We start from the raw sequence: 25,704 nt of genomic DNA, 5'->3' as shown, positions 1-25,704 counted from the left end.
TTCAGCTAAAACGCAAGGTGTGCAATATCGACCACACTCTTCGGCAGTAGCTCGCCTGCTTCTTCTTTCACAATGTCTCTTTAACATTAACTAAAAGCTAAGCTATCGCATATTCATTACTAACCCGCCTTTAAGAAAGTGAATATCAGGAAGGCAGCAGGACCGGACGGCATCCCCGGCCGCGTCCTAAAAGTCTGTGCCGACCAACTGGCCCCGGTATTCACTGACATATTCAACCTGTCCTTGGAACAGGCTGTCATCCCCACCTGTCTGAAGAAGTCCACTATCATCCCTGTACCTAAAGAATCCAAGCCTGCTTGCCTCAACGACTACCGCCCTGTAGCTCTCACCTCCATAGCCATGAAGTGCTTTGAGAAGCTAGTAAAGGGCTACATCTGCTCCTCCCTCCCCATCAACATATACCCCCTGCAATTTGCATACCGCCCCAACAGGTCCACGGAGGACGCCATAGCCCATGTGCTGCACACAGCAGCATCACACCTGGACAAGAGGCAGGGGAACTATGTGAGAATGCTATTCATCGACTACAGCTCAGCATTCAATACCATAGTCCCCTCCAAACTCATAGCCAAGCTCAGGGACCTGGGCTTGAACTATGACCTCTGCCAGTGGGTCTTGGACTTCCTGACGGGCAGACCCCAGGTGGTGAGAGCAGGCAACTGCACTTCCTCATCCATCACCCTCAACATAGGGGCCCCCCAGGGCTGTGTTCTGAGTCCCCTCCTCTACTCCCTGTACACACATGACTGTGTGGCTCAGCGGAACAACACAATCATCAAATTTGCTGACGACACAGTAGTGGTGGGCCTGATCTCTGCAAACGACGAGAGGGCCTACCTGGAAGAGGTCAAGGTCCTGGCGGGATGGTGCCAAGAGAACAGCCTCTCCCTGAACGTCAGCAAAACAAAGGAGATGATTGTGGACTTTAGGAGGTCGGGGGTCAGGGACTACAGCACCCTCAGCATCGACGGGGCACCGGTTGAGAGAGTGAACAGTTTTAAGTACCTCGGAGTCCACATATCTGAGGACTTGACATGGACCACACACATTGACAGTGTTGTGAAGAAGGCACGGCAACGCCTCTACTTCCTCAGGCGCCTAAGGAAGTTCCAAGTCAGTCAGAAGATCCTTAAGAACTTCTACTCATGTACAATAGAGAGCATCCTGACTGGCAATATCACTTCCTGGTTTGGGAATAGCACCGCACAAGACCGTAGCAGACTACAGAGAGTGGCCCGTTCAGCCAAGCGCACAATTGGAGGGGGGCTTCCCACTCTCCAGAACATTTACAACAAGCAGGGGTAAGGCTAAGAGAATTATCAAGGACTCCAGCCACCCAAACAACTGCCTCTTTGAACTGCTGCGGTCAGGCAAGCGATACCGGAGTCTCATGGCAAGCACAGAAAGACTCAGAAGAAGCTTCTATCCCCAGGCCATCAGGTTGCTCAACGAACAATAACACTATGCAACAACCATCAAATGCACTCACAGCACACACATCCACAAGCACACACTCACTTTAAACAAACAACACACTGCAGCACCCACTCTCCACACTTTAGAACACCTAGACACATCTTATATTTATTGGCAAAGAATTTGCACTACAACACATACCTCAGTACACCTTACTGTAAATTGTACCTAAATTGTACCTCATCCCATTTCTGCTTTGCACTATATAGTATATTGTATATTAGTATATTGCATAGTATATTGTATGGTAACTCAGTTACTTCTATTCTGCATTGAACATTGTACATATGTACATACTGAACACTTGTGTCTACGTACGTGACTTCTATTTTTTACATTCTATTTTTTACATGCTATACTTATTTTATTTCATACTTATCTTTTGTCTAGCACAGTCTCTGGAGCGTAACAGAAAGAAGCATTTTGTATAAAAGTATGACAACTATTAAAGAAACTTGAAACTTGAACTTGAACTTGTAACTGGGTTTATATCTCGCATGCTTGATGTCCAGAGCTCCAGCTCCATGCGACCTCTTCCTTCTCTGGGAAAACGACGAAGAGGTTGCTCCGCTGTCAGCACCGCACCTCCAGTCCATCCTTCTTCACCTGATGCCCCCCCTTGCCCAACGTCTCACCAGCTCCCCCTGGCGGCACTCCAGTGCATGCTCCACTGTTAAGTGTCAATGTTAGAATATGGAGGATCAAGAGGGGTCAGTGGGCACAGTAGAGTAAAAGGAATTAGGTTAGACACATTGAATTATTGTTAGACATATTCAGATGTCTACATATGCACTCAACACTACTGTCTTATACTATCATGCACTCTTCCTACTATACTAATATGTCTCTACTACTATGCACTTAACACTGCAGCACTCAAGTTTCAGCACTTTTTGATGAACATTGTTACTCAGCTGTAAGAGTTGTGCCCTTCCTGCTGACTTGTCGTACAGAACCTGTAAGTCGCTTTGGATAAAAGCGCTCAGCTAAATGACTAAATGTAAAATGTAAATGTGTGTGTTTGCAGGTCATCTTCTCTCAATAAAGCACTACCGTCTGTAGTGTGGTAGTGAAAGGGTTAACCCGTCTGTAGTGTGGTAGTGAAAGGGTTAACCTTCTGTAGTGTGGTAGTGAAAGGTTAACCGTCTGTAGTGTGGTAGTGAAAGGGTTAACCGTCTGTAGTGTGGTAGTGAAAGGGTTAACCCATCTGTAGTGTGGTAGTGAAAGGGTTAACCCGTCTGTAGTGTGGTAGTGAAAGGGTTAACCGTCTGTAGTGTGGTAGTGAAAGGTTAACCGTCTGTAGTGTGGTTGTGAAAGGGTTAACCGTCTGTAGTGTGGTAGTGAAAGGTTAACCGTCTGTAGTGTGGTCGTGAAAGGTTAACCTTCTGTAGTGTGGTAGTGAAAGGTTAACCGTCTGTAGTGTGGTAGTGAAAGGGTTAACCCATCTGTAGTGTGGTAGTGAAAGGGTTAACCCGTCTGTAGTGTGGTAGTGAAAGGGTTAACCGTCTGTAGTGTGGTAGTGAAAGGTTAACCGTCTGTAGTGTGGTAGTGAAAGGGTTAACCCGTCTGTAGTGTGGTAGTGAAAGGGTTAACCGTCTGTAGTGTGGTAGTGAAAGGTTAACCGTCTGTAGTGTGGTAGTGAAAGGGTTAACCGTCTGTAGTGTGGTAGTGAAAGGGTTAACCGTCTGTAGTGTGGTAGTGAAAGGGTTAACCCTTTGTCGTGTGTCAGTGAAAGGGTTAACCCCCATGCGTCCCTCTGCAGGAGTTCCCCCTCGGTCGCTATAACAACAAGAAGGACCTGAAGGAGGCCGTGAAGAAGATGGCCTACATGGAGCGAGGGACCATGACGGGACAGGCCCTCCGGTACCTGACGGACAGCAGCTTCGCGCCGGGCCACGGTGCCCGTCCCGGGGTCGCCAAGGTGGGCATCGTGTTCACAGACGGCCGCAGCCAGGACTACATCGGAGACGCCGCCAAGAAGGCGAAAGAGCACGGTGAGGGGGTGGGGGGGCACCGGATTGGGATTGAGAATGGGATTGAGAATGGGATTGAAAAAAGTTAAAATAAAAATAGGTAAACAATATAATATAATTAACTCTGAGTATACGCGGGGCACCAGGGTGGCGCACCACGTAACGCACTGTAGTGCAACGCGGCCGTCCCGGGTTCGACTCCCGGACCCGGCGACCCTTGCCGAAATATCTTCCCCCATATCTCTCTCCCATCCATCCTCTCTGCCGGACTTGTCCAATAAACTAATACAAATCTACCAAAAACATAATTTCATATGAGTATACGCATATGAGCAAGTAGGCAGTGTAGATCAAGGTGCAGATGAGGGTCTGTATGCCCTATCAGTTATATGTGCAATTACAATAAATATAGTTACAATAGACACTTTAATCTAAATATATACTATGAGTAAGTAAGTATACAGTATACACAGGTGCAGTGTGCATAAGGTACGTGATACTGATTAACCCTTTCACTACCACACTACCAAAGGGTTAACACTTTCACGGTGACAATGCAGAAGGTTAACCCTTTCACTGCCACATGACAAAGGGTTAACCCGTTCACTACCACACTACAGACGATTAACCCTAAGTGAAAGGGTTAACCTTCTGTAGTGTGGTAGTGAAAGGGTTAACCTTCTGTAGTGTGGTAGTGAAAGGGTTAACCATCTGTAGTGTGGTAGTGAAAGGTTAACCGTCTGTAGTGTGGTAGTGAAAGGTTAACCTTCTGTAGTGTGGTAGTGAAAGGTTAACGATGTTCTATGAGTATTAGTGACGCTCAGCGTCAACTGCACATATCTCACTCCAGTGACGTGCACTGAATAAAAACTTCACAATGTACCTTTACATACCAACATCCGTCTGGCCACACCCCCATCTGCTACCTACATAAGCAGGGGTGTGGCCACACACTCATCTCCTTCTCAATCATTTCACCACAAGGTAAGATCAAGGGCCGCAGTGGCGTCCAGACGCTGAGCGTCACTAATACTCATAGAACTACGGTTATATTCATAACTTATCGTTCTATATCGTATTAGCTCCGCTCAGCGTCAACTGCACAACGGGAGATGAGCGGGAGCTGAAGCTCGACAAAGGTACCCCACTGAGGCCCCCCACAACCATCAGAACCGGGGAGGACCGAGCCCCCCGACCCTCCCTAATGGAGGGATACCCTCCCTATTGGAGGACGGGAGGGAACGGATCCGACCGTGCGAAGAGGAACTCGAGCAACTCAACGCACAGGGTGAGCAGACCGTGGCTTGACCCCACGACCACGCACACGCACAACCCGCATGCCACCAGGGAACGAACGGAGGGAAACGACCTCGTTACTGCCCCCAAAATCACGGGGTCAAGAGCAAACTCAACCCGTGGCAAGGCCGTAGCAGTGGAGCGCGAAGGAAGACCCAGACCCAGAAGGGACTGGATCCCCCCGGAAAAAGGGGGCCCGGAGAGGCCAATGATGCCACAGCATCAAGACCTCACCAGGCGGTCACTAGTGACACCGCCCCCCCACATCGCCAGCGTATTCGGACAGGGCCCATCCAAGAGCAGGCCCTTCCCCCCACTAGCAGGCCACCTGGCACACTGACCCTGGCATACTCAGGCAGTCAGCATGGCTGTAACTCGAAGCACTCAAGAGGCTACACTACAGCGGGAGCAGGCAGCGCACTGGGGAGACGACCTCCAGAAGAGGCCGATCCCTCAATCCAGGCAGCAGGCACTTGACCCGAGCCTGGAGCACTGCGGACGAGACAGGCGCCAAAGGGGTCAACTGAAAACAGCACCCTGGCGGAAGGGGCGTATGCTGGCATTGTTGAGCACCATGTCAAAGCCTCCACCAAAATCCCCGATGCTCTATAGGGGCCGAGGCAGAGAAGGCTGACACGATTGGCAGACGTCATGAACGTGCAGGGGCACACTCAACCGGGTAACCCTGGAGTTGACTCCGCTCCAACACACCAGGGAATCAACCACCCTCTTGGTTCAACATGTGGTGGTTGTTCCTATAACCCCTCAGGAAAAAACTCCAAAACACACCTGCGGGTATACACTGGCTATACCGCAGTACAAGTGTTTCAGTTTTCAAAAAGGGGTTATCCCAGGCCTACGGGTCGACGAAAACAACTTCGGACCGGGCCCGGCGGACCGGGACGTACACAGGGATGCCAGAGGAGTACTACAAAAACCACCTCAACAGCCCCCTCTCAGCCATGCGTAAGCGGGAGAAGAGAGGGGCGAAAAGAATGGAGAACGAACATCTCCATAATATCAAACCCTGTGACACCCGGGCCGACCCGGCATTTTTTTCCCCGAAAAAAGCACAAGTCCCTCAGGGTACCAGAACAGCAGATCTGCGTCCCCGGCGGACAACGGGTTAACTGACCTGGACCAGCGTGACCAGAACCAGTCCTGTGTCCTAATCACGCCGACATCCCCAACTCTAGGAGGGGGGGTAGGTACGCGTGTCGATCTAAAACATTATAGAGGGCGCCACCCAGACGGTCCCGTTCGTACCGCGCTCAGTGGCCTACCCCAAGGGCGTGAGACCCCTCTACCTATGCTTTGATCTATTCCGTTAACATCCCCCAGATATGAAAGAGAATTCGTCGAGACAAACCTAGTAAACTGGCGCTCGGAAAAGACAAACTCCATCCCAGTTGCCCTATAAAAACGCCGTTTTAATAACGAGCAACCAAGGCGCACAAGCCTCATGCATGATTCCTATCAGAAACACCCAGAGCCAGCACTATGTACACGTCGAGACCCAAAACACATCAATGGATAGTCTAACAAGACACCAGATACCGTTCCTCCAAGCCACTTGGGGAACGACAAGAAGCCGCTTTTTTATTTAAAAATGTTTCAGAAAAAATAATACGGACATGGGTCCCATGCGACGCGGCTGAGGGAAACACCACCCCGTCAACCACACTTCATAAGAGGGGACGGTGAGCGACGTACCCCTATGACGGGGGGAAACCCATGACTCAACAGACCTGTAAGGCGAGGAGTCAGGGAAACCCTAAACAATACCCCGTCCACCTACTCCAAAAAGGAGAGGACGGGGAACCCCCAGAGAGACTTCCCACGCGAGCTGTATAGATTGAAAAGAAATATTGCAACATTGAGCTATGTAACACTTGGGTTACGACTCTCCGAGGAGGAGGCTCTGAACCAATACACACTCAATAATCTAATTGAATCGAATACACATACAATAGAGCAGAACTCCTTTTTGAAGTTCTACACACCTTGACAATCTGAGGAGGAGGCTCTGAAACTCTGAGGAGGCTCCCTCACTGGGAGGGAGGGTCCGAACTCACAGAAGGCTCTTCTCCCTGAGGAGGAGCTTCGTGTGGAGGAGGCTCTGAAACTCCCTGAAACAGATCCATAACATGGAATCTGAACAACTCACGGAAGTCTTACCAATAGAAACGCGCTCAGTGACGTACTCTATGGCGGGGGAATTTCCGCGGTGCACACGCCCAATCTTTCAGGCCGTGGGACCAGGAAACTCCCCCCCCCCCCCCCCCCCCCTACCCTGTAACGTGCCGAAACAGCAACGTGACAGGAACCCTGAAGGACAGGGGGTTTTAACCCCTGACCAATCAGAAAAGGGGAGGAAAGGTTTACCGGTTCACCCCTTTACGACCCCTCACCCCTGATACGATGTAATGACAAAGTAGAGCCATGACACCAGTCATAGCATGCTACATGAAGCATTAACAGCTTCACATAGCTCATGTGCTAACCTGCTATCTGATTTTTACTAAGGAAAAAACACAGAACAGAGAGGGCCCCTTTAAGAGCCCCGGTACCAGACTTACACATGTGCTTCTGTGGGCCAAAACCTAACCCAGTTGTAGATCTCAACGACACACACAACCCTTCATTACAACAAAAAATGGCAAGTACACTCTTACTACAGAGGAACGCCGTTTTTCATAACGACAGAGACATAAGTCCTCGATTACGTATTGGCCACAGGCCTTGCTAAGCACACATGATAGTGACCAAACAACCTTTTCCCTAGGGGAAAAAATCGTTTCTCAAGCAGAAGCACAACCCCAGCAGCTTAAGCTGAGGGTTACATCGTATCCCCACAAACACAGTGACACAATATATTGTAAACAAACATGTCTGAGAGGAGGGGGGGGAAGCCCCAGGGAAAAACCGGCGGGGGTCACCCCTCCTACCTTACCCTTGATACGACCAGGTTGAACAGGTACCCCTGTTAATATGTGAACACGCTGTTCATTGTCATCACAGGCTGAGAAAAGGATTTATTCCTCAATCACATGTCACTAAGCATAGCTTCACAGGTTAATTAACCCACTTAGTTGTGAGTTCACCCACGTTACAAACGTTACATGAACACACATGTTCTCATCACAACTAACCAGTTAATTTTTACACATGTAAAAAACAACGCAGATTTTCTATGTAGAGAGAAGCTATACCAGTGACAAGACAATTCACACACAACACGCGTCGTATCCTCAATGTATTGCAGCAACACACGTTTTGGAAAACATCGTTATTACAAAACATTTAGAAGGGAAGGAAAGAAGAAGTGTTTAAAGTCCGGTCAGGACTCCTACCTCCACCCTGAGCGCAGGCCGAGAGGACTGCAACACTGGTTAACGGGACAACCGACGTCGAACCCGGCGTCTCCTGCGTTGGTGACAAGGGTAATGTCCGCTGTGCCACCCAGCCGCCATTCTCCATGTTGATGAAGTCCTCGCTGGCATGGCACCCGGTGTAGGGTCGACTAACATCTTCTGTCAAAGATGACGTCGTAGTCAGAGTGTTTAAGGCTTGTCATACTCACAGTAACGTTTAACAGTGTAGCATTAAGCTAACAGCCGCTCCCGACTGATAGCAACAAGCTAACGTTTCCTAGCCTAGTGAACACAACAAGCTAGCGCCGCAGCTAACAGCTGACTGGCTAACAGTAGGCCACAAACTAGCACGCAAGCTAAGCAGTTATCACCTGAACTGTACACAACGAGCCACACTTCAGACAGGCCGCCGCCTGAAACCCTCCTCATCCTAAGAGAGAAGAGAAAAAGAAATGTCAATCACAGTTTTCAACAGTGATTTACCAGACATACAGCGGAGTCGGCACAATTCCCATACGGGCTGCAGCCGACTTGAGCATGGAACTACCGACAAAGAAGATCCAGACCCACATTTCCTCGTGTTTAGGGTGTACTCTCACATTCATGTGAAAGATGGGGCCTACACGGGACAGAGAAGCATCCGCTTGTCCAGAGAATCCCGGGTTCAAACCAGATCTCGGTCGCGGCCCACTAGTTTGACCATCATGGGCGTCAGACCAGGACCCTCCGTCCGCCGCCTAAGAGGCCGAGCAGAGGACCCCAATCTGGGGCCGGCCTTCGTAAAATTGTCAGCTAACCCCCATAGCATTAACAGACAACTGGCACCCGCATAGCAAAACATTACTCACCCAGCCCAGAGGCAAACCAATGTCTCACAAACAGCCGGTGCCTCCTACAGTCCAGCTGTATAACCGGAGGTTCAATACCTATCCAGCCACAGCAAGGAGGACTGCAGGTGGGGAGTAGATCAGCGACGCGAGCCCCTAATACGAAAAAGCCGGTGGAGGTCAGAATGATCATCATCTTCCAGACACTCCAGTGATGAAGACATTGTCGCCGTAATTTTTCGAAAATAGTGAGAGAGAAAATAAAGATATAACGTCAACATATCTCCTTGTTCTTCTGTTTTCCTTTCTTCAGCTAAACACCCTGTCAAGTGGTGTATACAGGCACTCTCTTGTGTTGAATTTTAAGAAGGAGATGAGTGTGTGGCCACACCCCTGCTTATGTAGGTAGCAGATGGGGGTGTGGCCAGACGGATGTTGGTATGTAAAGGTACATTGTGAAGTTTTTATTCAGTGCACGTCACTGGAGTGAGATATGTGCAGTTGACGCTGAGCGGAGCTAATACGATATAGAACCTGCTGTAGTGTGGTAGTGAAGGTTAACCTTCTGTAGTGTTGTAGTGAAAGGGTTAACCTTCTGTAGTGTGGTAGTGAAAGGTTAGCCATCTGTAGTGTGGTAGTGAAAGAGTTAACCGTCTGTAGTGTGGTAGTGAAAGGTTAACCGTCTGTAGTGTGGTAGTGAAAGGTTAACCTTCTGTAGTGTGGTAGTGAAAGGTTAACCTGTAGTGTGGTAGTGAAAGGGTTAACTGTCTGTAGTGTGGTAGTGAAAGGTTAACCTTCTGTAGTGTGGTAGTGAAAGGGTTAACCTTCTGTAGTGTGGTAGTGAAAGGTTAACCGTCTGTAGTGTGGTAGTGAAAGGTTAACCGTCTGTAGTGTGGTAGTGAAAGGTTAACCTTCTGTAGTGTGGTAGTGAAAGGTTAACCGTCTGTAGTGTGATAGTGAAAGGTTAACCGTCTGTAGTGTGGTAGTGAAAGGTTAACCGTCTGTAGTGTGGTAGTGAAAGGTTAACCGTCTGTAGTGTGGTAGTGAAAGGTTAACCTTCTGTAGTGTGGTAGTGAAAGGTTAACCTTCTGTAGTGTGGTAGTGAAAGGTTAACCTTCTGTAGTGTGGTAGTGAAAGGGTTAACCTTCTGTAGTGTGGTAGTGAAAGGTTAACCTTCTGTAGTGTGGTAGTGAAAGGTTAACCGTCTGTAGTGTGGTAGTGAAAGGTTAACCGTCTGTAGTGTGGTAGTGAAAGGTTAACCGTCTGTAGTGTGATAGTGAAAGGGTTAACCTTCTGTAGTGTGGTAGTGAAAGGTTAACCTTCTGTAGTGTGGTAGTGAAAGGGTTAAACATCAACCAAACAGGCTGAACACAGGTTCATATTGTGTGTGTCTGCTGGCAGGATTCAAGATGTACGCCGTGGGGGTCGGCAACGCCGTGGAGGACGAGCTGAGGGAGATCGCCTCGGAGCCGACCGGAGAACACTACTTCTACACCGCGGACTTCAAGGCCATGACCCAGATCGCCAAGAAGCTGCAGATCAATATCTGCCAAGGTCAACACGGCGTGATATTTACACACATCATCACATTAGCTCGGCTGAACACACACTAACGGTACTATAGACCTGTCCGCTGTTTCCACGTCAGACTCGGTGTGTGCGTGCATCAAGGGGGCAAAAGGAACGTAATCCTGGTCAGAACAACGGGGCAGACTACAATATATTTGCATTTGTTAACCATGCTAGCGATCTAAAACAATCAATCCATGCCAAAGGTAGATAAAATAACAACTTTTAGTCAAGGGAGTGTCATGGTTTCTCCATAGAGCTCCATTATACTTTTAGTCAAGGGAGTGTCATGGTTTCTCCATAGAGCTCCATTATACTCTTAGTCAGGGGAGTGCCATGGTTTCTCCATAGAGCTCCATTATACTCTTAGTCAGGGGAGTGCCATGGTTTCTCCATAGAGCTCCATTATACTCTTAGTCAGGGGAGTGCCATGGTTTCTCCATAGAGCTCCATTATACTCTTAGTCAGGGGAGTGCCATGGTTTCTCCATAGAGCTCCATTATACTGTTAGTCAGGGGAGTGTCATGGTTTCTCCATAGAGCCCCGTCGTTCTCTTTTAGCGCAGCAGCTTGCGCAGGTAGGAGGCTCAGTTGGTATTGCTGATTGGCTCGAACATGGTATGTTTGTAAACAGCGAACAGGTGTATAATCCGTTACAGATTAAGAGATTGCATGGTTGACATTGTTAATCAGTATCGTAATCCACCGGATTGGATTCCTTTCAGTTAATTTGAGTGTTCTTTACCTCCAAAACTCATATAATTATTCACTATAGATAACATTCAGCCACTAGATGTCACACTAGAGCACCAGCATATCATTTATCCAATCAGGTGCATTCCACCTGGGGGGAAATGGGAAGTAGGGAGGGGATACATGCCTGCAACATGTAAACAACAAACATTCATTTTGGACCCGCAAAGGTTTGTTTTAAATGATCAATTCTTTAATCAATACTTTGGGGGGGGGGGGGGGGGCAATAATTTTATTCTGCACCTTTATAAACGCTTTGTGGGTGTATTATTATTTATTATCTATGTAAAAATGCTATGTATAGTACCTTTCAACAATCAATGTATTCCAATTCCAAAGTAATGTAATAAGAAGGTGCAGGTCCAAAATCTGCCAAGGTCACCTCAAGCACCTATTGCACACACTTCTACAGCTCACTAAACACATAACCCCTTTACTTTCACTAAACACATAACCCCTTTACTTTCACTAAACACATAACCCCTTTACTTTCACTAAACACATAACCCCTTTACTTTCACTAAACACATAACCCCTTAACACATAACCCCTTTACTTTCACTAAACACATAACCTGTTTACTTTCACTAAACACATAACCCCTTTACACACACTTCTACAGCTCACTAAACACATAACCCCTTCACTCTGGCCTTGCGAGACGCACACACACGCACACGTTTATCTGAACCTGTTGTCCCTGTTCCCACAGAGGAGGACCCTTGTGAATGTGACTCCCTCGTAAAGTTCCAGAAAAAAGTAGAAGACGCCTTACAGGCACTAACGAAAAAACATATCCTTTTCTGGAAGTGTCGACAACGTCATGTGTGGTGGTATTGAGAGAGGCTGAGGTATTAGTACAAAGGCCCCTGTAGCAGAGAGAGAGAGAGAGAGAGAGAGAGAGAGAGAGAGAGAGAGAGAGAGAGAGAGAGAGAGAGAGAGAGAGAGAGAGTTTAAGTTCATGTATTACCAGGGACAGTGCACATTAATCAACACTTTCAGTTTCCACATCAATGTAAATGTGCCAGAGTTAGCTAATGAGCTAGTTTTCAACTGTAGTCCCTGCCTAACATGCATGTCTTTATGGTGTGAGAGAGAGAGAGAGAGAGAGAGAGAGAGAGAGAGAGAGAGAGAGAGAGAGAGAGAGAGAGAGAACCAACACCAGACACATTCTCATATTATCCAATAGGAAGAGCACATGTTTGGGTATAAGGAGAAGAGAAAATATGGATCAAAGAGAAGGGCTGACTGTTGTTGTTGTTGTTGTTGTTGTTGTTGTTGTTGTTGTTGTTGTTGTTATGTTTTCTGTTACTTGTAGCTTTTCCTTGACTAAAGAATCTCACTGGAGAGTGTGACGAAGAGGATCGCCGCGCTGGAAAACAAGATTGTCTAAGGAGACCCACATTTCCCCTCCACCCTGTACACTACATACATGTCCTAATACACACACACACACACAATTTTTTGTTTTACTTCCTGCAAAAGAAGAATGAAGAGTGAAGAGCCTGTGTGTGAACCTTGACCCCCTGTCCTCGTAAAACCCGCCCCTTCAATTCCCCTCCACTGCCCCCTGCCCCTCCTCTCTCTCTCTCTCTCTCCCTCTCCTCTGTCGTCCATCTCTGGTCTCCCCGGAGACAAAGCACCTGTCGCCATGGTGACCATTTTCTGTCTGTGTGTGTGTGTGCGCTCCTGAAGGTCGTCCTCCATAGCCAGTCTGTGCGTGGGATAATAAAAGTCTTCCCTCATAGGGAACTGAAAGCTCCTCTTCTATGGTTCCCTGTAAAGGTCTCCCCCCCCCCCCCCCCCCCAAGGGAGTCTGTGTCGTTTCCTATCAGCAAGAGCACCATCAACCGAGTCTGCTTTTATACTGTCGCTGTCATATCCGCTCTTATATCACTCTCTCCCTTTCTCTCCTTTCTTTTCTCGTGCCTCTATATTGTTCCTCCGTTACCCTCTCAGGGGTGTCTTAATATTTCATATGGTTATATATATATATAAAGGTAATTTAATATAAGATATAAGACTGGTCTTAAAGATACATGATGTGTTGATGCTTTTTATTTTCCTAAATAAAGACGATTCAGGAAGTACACACAGTGTGAAACGGTTGAACGCAATGTACGCACACACACAAACGCACTCGCACGTAATTTTTTCCGTTCCAGTTGGTGGCTGAATCAGCAATGCTGGACGTCTTCTATTTTCACCTACAAAGTTGTTTTGTTGTTTCTGTCTAAACCTAACCCTTAATCTGTGAAGACCTCACGCCTCACCCTAACTTAAAATAGAAAATGGAAGGAAAACGTATGTGGTAATCGATTTTCGAAGTGCTCCCCAACTAGGGTGTGGAGGCCACACACTGACTATATATATACATATATATATATATATAGAGAGAGACTCTAATATACACAGTTCACAAGTATTAACAAATATTGTTATCATTTTTAAAGAGTAAGAATTTGACTACAATCAAGTGAGTGGCGAACCACGTAATGCACTGCGTCGCAACACGGCCGACCCGGGTTCGATTCCTGGATGTCTTCCCCTGCTCTGTCTTTGATTGATTGATTGATTGAAAACTTTATTAACAGATTGCAGAATGGGTACAATACAGTACAGCTCAATACACACAATTGTTAAGGGGATGCAGACCAGAGAAAGACTTTCGTGTTGTTTACTGCCCGGTAGTAAAAACCCAATAAAATCTACAAAAAACATAACTTGTCCGAAAGGACAAGTAACATAACATTTAGAATTATTTGACTACTAGCTAATATGTAATACACGTCAATATGGAGGTGTAGTAGTCTGACGTCACTGGTTGTTCCACCCGTATAGGGATTTATCATTGGGAAAATGGATTATCGGCTATTGTAACAATTCTGCCGCATGGAAATTGAAAAGCTTTACATTTTTGCACAAAATGAGTTCCCTTCTATCACTAACATTATTGTACATTTTTGGTTGAAATAAAATTTCGCGATTTCTTTTATGATTAATTGCAAATATTTTCATGTTGAGCTCTAGATGAATAAGCACAGAAAGGTACACCATACCAATGTTAATGCTCTATTTGTTTTAAACGAGGTGATTTAGAAATGGGCAAATGGGGAAATATATTGCGTTGGACAGAGGGTGGAACACTAAAAACGGCAATGACGTAACCACTACGCTGGAGAAAGATGCTGGGGGGGGGGGGGGGGGGGGGGGTGGTGGTTCCGGAAACGTAATGTCTGACGTCACCACTGGTGCTGAGCAAGCCGAGCAGCGACTTGTTGATTGATTGATTGATTGAAAAGTTTATTAACAGATTGCAGAATGGGTACAGTACAGTACAGCTCAATACATACAATTGTTAAGAGGATGCAGACCTGAGAAAGACTTTCGTCTTGTTTCCATCAGGGTCCCCCATTTTCAATTCATCATATGACACACACGACATACAGATAGACAGTACTGCTACATCTATACATTTATGACATACCAGATTTTCAAATACAGTACTGTTTGTGATACTAAAAAAAATCCAGAAAAAGAGTGTATATACATTTGACATAGAAACTGTGCATTGGGGGAGGTTGGGTAGGTGGGGTGGGGCTGTACATTGGAGGTGGGGGGGGGGGGGGGGGGTTGGGTAGGGGGGGACACACTGTACATTGGAATACTGACATACATTTGACATTAGAAACTGTACATTGGAGGAGGTTGGGTAGGTGGGGTGGGGTTGGGTGGGGCTGTACATTGGAATACTGACAAAGCCATGCTTGGTCTTTATTGTACAACTGGGTTAGGACATTTGTAGGGGCCAGTTTTGAATTGCAGTCTCCTGTAGGTGTTCTTTGAGAGTGTTTTTGAAGGTGGGTAGTGATTCACATTCCTTTACAGCTTTGGGTAGGGCGTTCCACATTGTTGTGACATAATTGCGAAACGTGTTTAGTCCCTTGTTTGAGCCGAATCTGGGTTTTACATGATTTGTGGAGCTCCCTCTGGTGTTGTGATCGTGGTATTCACTGACCTTTGGGAAGTATTTTGACATGTACATGGGTACCTTTGTCGTGTAGTGTATCTTGTAGACCAGGCCCATTGCAAGTTGCTGTACTCTGTCGTCTACTCTAAGCCATCCTAGGTTGGCAAAGTGTGCAGGGGTGAGGTGGGTTCTAGGAGTCAGGTCAAGCAGTAGTCTGGCTAGTTTGTTTTGAGATGTTTGTAATTTGGTTTTTAGTGCCTTTGAGGTGCTTTGGTACCATGAGGTGCAAGCATAGTCGTAGTACCCTTGAATGAGTGCTCCTGCCAGAGTCTTCAGGGTATTCTTGTTTACCAGGGAGGAGATCCGGTACAAGAATCGAGTTCGTTGATTGACTTTTTTTTATTACATTGGATGCCATTTTGTCACAGGAAAGATTAGCCTCTAGGATGGAACCCAGGTAGGTAATTTCATCTTTCCTTGTGACAATATTGTCACCCACTGTAACTGAGAAGCCGTCGGTCTTGCTGAGTTTGTTATTTGAACCGAAGAGAATGGACTCTGTTTTGCCCATGTGTAATGATAGTTTGTTGTCGGCGAGCCATATGCAGATTTTGCCTAGTTCCGAGCTGAGGGTTTTTTCAACCTGTAACTTGTTCTTGTCAGAGACCAGCAGGGCTGAGTCGTCCGCAAACAGGAACAAGTTGCAGTCACAAGCTGACGACATGTCATTTGCATAAATTAGGAACAGTAGTGGTCCTAGTATGCTTCCTTGTGGAACACCACAGCTCACTGTGAGGGGGGGGGGATAGGGTACCGTTTACCTCCACCATCTGCTCTCTCCCCTCCAGGTAGGATTGTATCCAGCTCACTGATAAACTATCAAAACCAATTGCTTTTAGCTTGTCAATCAGAATGGTGTGATTGACAGTGTCGAAGGCCTTTTGTAGGTCCAGCATGACCATGCCGCAGTATTTGAATCACTTGCAGGTTACCTGGTGTCACGTATCACCTGGACTAGATCGAGTTGTTAGTTTGAATGTACATGACACATGCAACCTACTAGCCTTATAATAGCATGACTATAAAGCCGTGTTTTAGTTGTATCTGTAGACTGTATGAGATACACATAGGACAGCTTTTTATTTTTGTTGTTGTTGCATATCCTCCTAAGTTTCTGTTTAACCACAGTGTTATTATTATGTGTTAGCTCTGGCTGCTGGCTGCTGGCTGCTGGCTACCTGGCTTTAATAATTGCTTCAATGAACTCGAGGTAGCCTAGAAAAAAATAAACAAAAAGTCGACAAATTTGATCGAGGCTCTCCCGTCGACTAATCATCGGCCTGGATGATTTCAAACAGCTGACAACAGGACGGTGACGTCGCTGAACCGCAAACACACCGTCCTCTCTGCAGCAGCAGGGCATCAGGGGCTGCGGAGTGCGGACAGACGGTACCGGGAGAGATCAGGTGCTGCAGACGGTACCGGGAGAGATCAGGGGCATCAGGGGCTGCAGACGGTACCGGGAGAGATCAGGGGCATCAGGGGCTGCAGACGGTACCGGGAGAGATCAGGTGCTGCAGACGGTACCGGGAGAGATCAGGTGCTGCAGACGGTACCGGGAGAGATGGCCATCGAACCCACGGCAGCGGTGGTGTTGTTCAGCAGCGACGCTCACGTTAGTGTCGCCCGGCTGTGCAGCCAGGACGCGCCGGAGAGGGCCGCCGCGCTGGAGGAGCTGACCCGCGGCGTGCTGGCCTGCCTGGAACCGGGACCGGGAGGAGGACCGGAGCCGGAGGAGGAGGACCGACCCCCCGGTACCACCGCGCCGCGGCGGCGGCTGGACAAACGGACCCTTTTGAATCTGCTGCGGGTGTCGCGGTCCTGTCCGGTACCGGAGGCCCGCGAGAGAGCGGCGGAGCTGCTGAGGACCGCGCAGGTAACAACAACCGTGATGTAAACAAGACGAGTGTCTTTCGGTGTGTATTGAGCCCCGTACTGTATATTGTACCCATTCTGCAATCTGTTAAATAAAGTTTTCATTCATTCATTCATTAAAAAAAACAGCCCCCTTTTCCCCTCGTTATCATTCATGAGCGACCAAATCCAACCAATCAGACACGTTGGGACATGTTTGGTCGCAAGTGAGAAAGCGAGTGCATTAAAAAAAAAAAAAAAAAAAGACTCCGATCAATAGTCGGTAACCGTTAGTATATCTGAGGGTTTTTTTTATCAGGAAATGTGCAAGTGACGCGGCATCATACAGCTAGCTGCCGGACGGGTGATTATTACCGGTTTTCATGATTACCGGTTGATTTGATCATCAGACGGTTGAATGAATGAATGAACTTTATTTAACAGATTGCAGAATGGGTACAGTACAGTAGCTACAGCTCAATACACAAAATGTTTAAGGGGATGCAGACCAGAGAAAGACATTTGTCTTGTTTACATCAGGGTCCCCCATTTTCAATTCATCATAACATTTATACAACACAACATACATGACATTTATGGCATAGGGGGACATACATGACATACACAACATACATGACATACACAACATACATGACATACACAACATGCATGACATCATGACATTTATGGCATAGGGACATACAGGTATAGTACTGTTACATTTGTGACACATATACGAGGTGATGATGCAAGATCTTCCGCGGTGTGCACAACAAGCCGGCTGACCACGCCCCTCCCGGGCTGACCACGCCCCCTCCCGGTGTCCCACAGTGGGACCGTATTTCAATAGCATTGGTTCTAGAAAGAGAAGTGCGATTATATACTCTGTGTTCGTCTCTCTTTGTCCTACCCAACGAAAATATATTGATTTTTTTTGTGGTGTCAATCGGCTACAAATGACGGTGAGTTTCGCGTCATTGTAAATGTTATGATAGATTAATGTACCAGGGCTTTCCAGTTACAGTAGCCGCAGTATAGCGTGGGTCTATTATTTCGACCAAGGAGAGTAGGGGCTATAGAGTCTGCAGTGCAGATTGTGTTCCCAAACTACAGTTACTTGTCTATTTTAATGGTAAGTAAACTTAGAAACATATTTACATTGTTTAGTGAAAGTCGTTGGGAGAAAAACTTTGGAAAAGCAAGAGCAACAATGTGATGTAACATTAAATGGAACACATGAAATGAATGAATGAAAACTTTATTTAACAGAATCGGTACAATACAGTACGGCTCAATACACACACTTTTTAAGGGGATGCAGACCAGAGAAATACTTTCGTCTTGTTTACATCAGGGTCCCCCATTTTCAATTCATCATGACATTTATGACATAGGGACATACTACATACATGACATACAGGTATATACTGTTACATTTGTGACATATACGATATGCAAATATACAATATATATATATATATGCAAATGTACCAGGGCTTTCCAGTTACAGTAGCCGCAGTATAGCGTGGGTCTATTATTTCGACCAAGGAGAGTAGGGGCTATAGAGTCTGCAGTGCAGATTGTGTTCCCAAACTACAGTTACTTGTCTATTTTAATGGTAAGTAAACTTAGAAACGTATTTACATTGTTTAGTGAAAGTCGTTGGGAGAAAAACGTTGGAAAAGCAAGAGCAACAATGTGATGTAACATTAAATGAACACATGATTCAAAAACATGTAATAATGGGTAAATCTGTAAATGTTAACATTACTTGCTTACAGTAGTAATAAAACAGGCTTGAGAAAATTATTAACTCAACTGTTATTGATTTCTCTTCCTTTAGCGTATATTCACAAAGATACAAAATGCATTACCTGTACAGACCTGAATCATGATGCAACTGAAACGGTATGGGTTGAAATTATGTTCGAAAGGGCTAAAACTGTACTAGTCGGCACCATCTACAGACCACCAGAGCAGAGTGGTTTTTATTAGGGATGCTCGATATTGGCTTTTTTACCGATACCGATATACCGATATTGTCCAACTCTTAATTTCCGATACCAATATATGCAGGGTTTCCCCCCCAAAAAACGTAATAATTTCAGATAATTAACATTACATATCTCTTGTTGTGGAATTAACACAACATTATGCATACTTTTGACAATAAATAAAATCAGAATTTGTTCTTACTTGCTTGCCTGGGTAAATAAAGGTTCTAGAAATGTAAAAAACAAAAAAAGAATTGAAAACCGATACCGATATTTTCCGATATCACATTTTAATGCCGATATCGGCCGATAATATCGGACATCCCTAGTTTTAATGATACACTTGATGGGTGTTTAGCTGGGGTGGAAGATGTAGAAAAAAATCTTATTGGGAACTGGAACACGGATATGCAACGTAAAGAAGCACCCGTCTTCAAGTCCTTCAGTAGGTTTTGTGATCTACACAGTCTCTGCCAGCTACAGTAATCACCCAACCCACGAGGGTGTGCGATTCAACTCAAACTACCATTGATCTCATTCTGACCTTGGACAAGTCCAGGATCTCCAAGAAAGGGGTAGTATGCATGTTAAGCGATCATTTTATGATATTCTGTACCCGCAAAAAACTAAAACAAAAGGCTGGCTGTCACAAAACAGTCACATCTAGGGACCTTAAAACCTACTCTAGTGAGGCCTTTAATTAAGAACTGGAGAGCCTGGACTGGTCAGATGAGCTCAGTGGTACACTGGTTGAAGAAACATGGCTTGGCTTCAAAACCAAATTCGCATCAATACTAAACAACATGGCCCCCCTCAAATCCACCAGGTTTAAAAATCACGCTGAGCCATGGATGCATTCAGAAATACTGGCCGCTATGAAAACCAGAGACAAAAAATGCTCTGAACTTCATAAAAGTCAGTCAAAGCTTGCCAAAAGCTTCAACAGTGATCTCCAAGCCCACGTGATTAAACTCGAATAACAACGAAACAGGCTAAGAAGCGATGTAAATACCATGATCAAATCAGCACAAAAAAAAACGTCATCAATGATAAAACTGAGGAAAACAAAAACAAATTAATCAACAACCAACTAGGCTGCAGTAAGAAACTGAACCAGATTTACAAACATCAACATTAACACTTCGAGTGCCACGGATCCGGTGCCCCGGAACCCCGTTGCGTGCCACCACCCACTTCAATGACAGAGCTCTCATATTTGCGAACGCATCAACTATATCTTAAATTATGACTACGTGTCTAATATGGCCGTCGCTTATCAATGACTTGTTTGCAGTCAACATTGTCGAAACGGATTGTTTTTTAATCGGTTCATTTCCGTTTTATACCATTTTGAAAAACGCTTGTTTTTTGAAAGTTCCAGAAAAAAATTAAGATTCTGTGATAAACACCCTTTACTGGAATATTCTGGAATACACAAAACACGTTGTCATTTTTCGGCCTATTTATGAATAGTTTTCAAATAAACGCTAGATTATCGATAGCATATGTGTACTTATGCACGCTATAGAAGCGGGCTCAAAAATCGATTCTCTTATTTCCTGATCGCACACACACACATACACACATATGGCACACGCTGATATATAGGTGAAAATAGCTCTGATTATCCCAAGACTGGTAAAATAGATTCCTTACCTCAGATCAGATGTTCTCCAAAAAGATTATTCCAATTCCTGATCGCCATTCCAAATATCGATTGCGTTTATTGATCCAACGCTGGGTACTGGAAACACACATTCTCCGCTGTTCTGGTGATGGGCGATTACTTGGATCGTCTCCGGTTACTTGTCTGACAAGTAAAATGTGGAAGCAGGACCTTTTTTTCTCCATGCGTTTCATTCAATCCAATCCAAAGGGGTGCAGTACCATCCAGAGAGACGATAGGGGGCTGTATTTTCCCTGTTCGAGTTCAGACAGATCCCCACTGGTAACATGAGGCTAGATTGATGAAAAATTTATGGAAATCGATAATAAATAAAAAAACAGATCTCTCGTCGTTGGCACTCAACGGTTGACATGAACTAACGAGAAATCTCGTCGTTGGCACTCAAAGTGTTAAGACAGAAAACACTCATCACAGACGAGCTGGATGTGGCCAATTACTTAAACATATTCTTTACAAACATAGCCACAACACTGGTTAATAAACGACCCTTCCACTCTGCGCGTTTAGGAGTAGAACACATCCTAGCCTACTACAAAAACCTAGGGGTCCGCAAAGACGACTTCAAACTCGAAATGGTAACAACGGATGAGGTGTTAAAAAAACTGAGCGCCCTCCAACCTAACAAGGCCACCCTACCATGACAATAAAGTTATGGAAAAAATTGTCTACGAACAGGTCGAAAAGTACCTTGCGGAAAAAAAGCGAATCTACTCAGAACATCCCATTCCACTGACACATGCCTTCTCTATTTGAACGACCACATCAAACACGAGGTGGACGCGGGCAAATACTGCGGCATGGTCATGCTGAACCTCCAAAAGGCTTTCAACACTGTCAATCACTCCATTCTGATTGATAAGCTAAAAGCAATTGGTTTTGATAGTTCATCAGTGAGTTTGATGCAATCCTACCTGGAGGGGAGAGAACAGATGGTGGAGGTGAACAGTACACTGCCCCCCCCCCCCCTGTGAGCTGTGGTGTTCCATAAGGAAGCATACTAGGACCTTTACTGTTCCAAATTTATGCAAATGACATGTCATCAGCTTGTGACTGCAACTTGTTCCTGTTTGCAGATGACTCAGCCCTGCTGGTCTCTGACAGGGACAAGTTGCAGGTTGAAAAAGCCCTCAGCTCTGAACTCGGCAGAATCTGCACCTGGCTCGCTGATAACAAACTATCATTACACCTGGGTAAAACAGAATCCATTCTCTTTGGATCAAATAGCAAACTCAGCAAGGCCAATGGCTTCTCTGTTACAGTGGGTGACATTATTGTCACAAGGAAAGATGAAATTACCTACCTGGGTTCCATCCTAGAGGCAAACCTTTCCTGTGTCAAAATGGCAACCAATGTAATCAAATAAGTCAACCAACGAACAAGATTCTTGTACCGGATCTCCTCTCTGGTAAACAAGAATACCTTGAAGACTCTAACAGGAGCACTCATTCAAGGGTACTATGACTATGCTTGCACCTTGTGGTACCAAAGCACCTCAAAGGCCCTAAAAACAAGACTACAAACAAACATCACAAAACAAACTGGTCAGACTACTGCTGGGCCTTACTCATAAAACCCACCTTACCCCTGCACATTTTGACAACCTAGGATGGCTTAGAGTAGACGACAGAGTACAGCAACTTGCAATGGGCCTGGTCTACAAGATACACTACACCACTGGGATACCCATGTACATGTCTAAATACTTCCCAAAGGTCAGTGAATTCCACAACCACAACACCAGAGAGAGTTCCACAAATCATGTTCAACCCAGATTCGGCTCAAACAAGGGACTAAACACGTTTCGCAATTATGCCACAATAATGTGGAACGCCCTACCCACAACCGTGAAGGAATGTGAATCCCTACCCTGCGATTAGAAACTGGCCCCTGTAAATGTCCAAATCCTCCCCCCCCCACCAATGTACAGTTTCTTCCCCTTCGAATGTATATATTTTTTATGATCTCTTTTTACTATATCTGTATGTCATAAATGTCCTGATGAATTGAAAATGGGGGACCCCGATGTAAACGAGACGAAAGTATTTTTCTGGTCTGCATCCTCTTAGCAGTTGTTTTGTATTGAGCCGTACTGTATTGTACCCATTCAAGTTTCAAGTTTCTTTAATAGTTGTCATACAGAAGTACAGAATACTTTTATACAAAATGCTTCTTACTGTTACGCTCCAGAGACTGTGCTAGACAAGATAAGTATGAAATAACATAGTATAGCATGTAAATTACAAGTAAAAAATGAGGTCAGTGTTCAGTATAGACATATGTACAATGTTCGATGCAGAATAGACGTAACTGAGTTACCATATAATATACAATATACTATGCAGTGTACTAATATACAATACTATATAGTGCAAAGCTGTTAATACAGTTTTCGATCAATCAGCCTACTTAATTTAAGTATTTACTCAATTGAATAAATGTTTTGAACCCCCCCCCCCCCCCCCAGGAACGAGGAGTTGAAGTACCCCAGGCTCTAGCTTCTGGACCAAGTGCCTTCATCCCAGCTAAAGAGGTGTGTGTGTGGAGGACTGTGCGTTGGTTTGGGGTAGGGGTGTAACGGTACACAAAAAAACACGGTTCGGTACGTACCTCGGTTTTGAAGTCACGGTTCATTACAGGCGAGAGACAGCCTCCCTCTTCTCAATCTAGCACCAATCCTCCTCACGCACTGAGAGTGTGGGTGTGTGTGTGTGTGTGCGTTCGCCACACTATGAGGCTATGCTAAATTACAGGTAATCTCTGTGTTGTGCGTGGGCTGAACGAACATCCGGCCCTTTGCGAAAGTTATATTTTGGGAAGGGGTGAACTTGAGTTTTGAATTAAAAACTTAAAAAAAAAAGTTCTGCACTCGTGTTCCATTGGTGGTTAACGTACCGTTGTATTTGTTCGGTACACAGCGCGTACTGAACCAAAGGTCCAGTACTGAAACGGTTCAGTACGGATACGTGTACGGTCCGTTACACCCCTAGTTTGGGGTGAAGGTAACATAGAGCTGGACAGATAGATCTCACCACTGTGATATCACCAGCCAGCATTTCCTTGCATTGTCAAGTCAGTGCGTTACAGCAAATATGTTTATGAGAGGCATCAAGTTACTGTGACAATTGATAACGGAAGGTTTGTTGTTCTAAATAGGCAGTGCTTTTGGTATTTCACACGTGAGTGCTGAGTGTTGTGTTCATTCATAGTTAAAGACGGTAGAGGTTGAGTACTTTATTATCTAAAGATGGTAAGTTAGTGTTGTGTTCATTCATAGTTAAAGACAGTAGAGGTTGAGTGCTTTATTATCTAAAGATGGTAAGTTAGAGTGTTGTGTTCATTCATAGTTAAAGTCAGTAGAGGTTGAGTACTTTATTATCTAAAGATGGTAAGTTAGTGTTGTTCATTCATAGTTAAAGACAGTCGAGGTTGAGTACTTTATTATCTAAAGATGGTAAGTTAGAGTGTTGTGTTCATTCATAGTTAAAGACCGTAGAGGTTGAGTACTTTATTATCTAAAGATGGTAAGTTAGTGTTGTTCATTCATAGTTAAAGACAGTAGAGGTTGAGTGCTTTATTATCTAAAGATGGTAAGTTAGAGTGTTGTGTTCATTCATAGTTAAAGACAGTAGAGGTTGAGTGCTTTATTATCTAAAGATGGTAAGTTAGAGTGTTGTGTTCATTCATAGTTAAAGACAGTAGAGGTTGAGTACTTTATTATCTAAAGATGGTAAGTTAAGAGTGTTGTGTTCATTCATAGTTAAAGACAGTAGAGGTTGAGTACTTTATTATCTAAAGATGGTAAGTTAGAGTGTTGTGTTCATTCATAGTTAAAGATAGTAGAGGTTGAGTACATACATACTATATCACATTCACTTTACAACCGCAAATACATGAGCTGTCCAAAATAACCAACATATTTATATGGTTATTCAGTGCCAGGGTTCAATTTACCCATCTCAAACACGCCCTCTTTTCCTGATCCTCCAATCACAACTGTTGCTTCCCGCCCGAGGAAAGCAACAGTTGTGATTGGAGGATCAACAAAAGTGGGCAGGATTGAGATGGGTTAATTGCTTCGGTTGGACTTTTTTTTTTTTTTGAACTTTCTTTTATTTTGTGTCATAATGAACATCACATTGCAATAATCATACAGTATAATATACTTGATTCACATATTCAATGACATTTGTTACTCAGGCTCTTCCCTCTTATTCAATTTGTTTTCAAAGTATTCAGCATAATCTAAATAAGCTGTATAATCCGAGTACGCCTCTTAAACAACCCAGTGGGGAGGGATTTTTACAATTTTTTTTTGATTTTTTGTAGGATAAGAAACGAAAAAATAAATAGAAAAATAAATTTAGCAAAAGAAAAAAAAAAAGAAAAAAGAACAACAAAAAAAGAAAAAAAGAGAGAGAGGGCGTCAGACTCATGCTAGTGTATCTCCAGGTACAAGGTTACATGTGACCATCTCTGCATAAACATATCTTTTTTCAGTTGCAATTGTGCAGTCATTTCTTCCATTGTATACATCTGTCTCAGTCTCTTGGTCCATTGTTTGATTGACGGTGGTTGATTTTGTAGCCATGCCATAGTTATCATTTTCCTTGCTATTAACAGTATCACTCTCAAGATGTATAACGTATCTCCATAGTATGTGCCTTTCGGTATACATCCCAAGATATAGTACGATGGATTCAGAGGTAAGTCAAGATCTAGAATGGTTTTAATCTCATTTTTGATATTCACCCAAAATGTCTGCACCCTTGGACAGTCCCAGAAAATATGTGTATGATCTCCGATCAATCCACATCCTCTCCAACATAGTGGTGAGGACCCACCAGCAAATCC

The 25,704-nt window shown here is 44.9% G+C and overlaps 2 protein-coding genes across 4 annotated transcripts in view; both read left to right on the top strand.

Annotated features, from left to right (window-relative positions):
* matn1 (matrilin 1) overlaps positions 1–14,286 on the top strand; it is an 86,052-nt gene extending 71,766 nt beyond the window's left edge. For all 3 annotated transcript variants that reach the window (XM_084312606.1, XM_084312607.1, XM_084312605.1), the window contains 4 exons: positions 3,260–3,491; positions 10,369–10,521; positions 12,001–12,081; positions 12,632–14,286. In XM_084312606.1, the coding sequence (XP_084168732.1) occupies positions 3,260–3,491; positions 10,369–10,521; positions 12,001–12,081; positions 12,632–12,681 (516 nt within the window). In that variant the 3' untranslated portion in view covers positions 12,682–14,286. The remainder of the gene's footprint in view (positions 1–3,259; positions 3,492–10,368; positions 10,522–12,000; positions 12,082–12,631) is intronic.
* Positions 14,287–18,051: 3,765 nt separating this feature from the next.
* Positions 18,052–25,704, top strand: part of sesn2 (sestrin 2) — a gene marked incomplete at its 3' end in the record, with an annotated part of 53,363 nt that continues 45,710 nt past the window's right edge. Inside the window, exons 1-2 of the mRNA XM_084312875.1 lie at positions 18,052–18,134; positions 23,318–23,383. Of these exons, the coding sequence (XP_084169001.1) occupies positions 18,129–18,134; positions 23,318–23,383 (72 nt within the window). The 5' untranslated portion in view covers positions 18,052–18,128. The remainder of the gene's footprint in view (positions 18,135–23,317; positions 23,384–25,704) is intronic.

This window comes from Notolepis coatsorum (assembly GCF_963971535.1).
Source record: "Notolepis coatsorum genome assembly, chromosome: 4".
Lineage (NCBI taxonomy): Eukaryota > Metazoa > Chordata > Actinopteri > Aulopiformes > Paralepididae > Notolepis > Notolepis coatsorum.
This window is presented reverse-complemented; position numbering and strand designations above follow the sequence as displayed.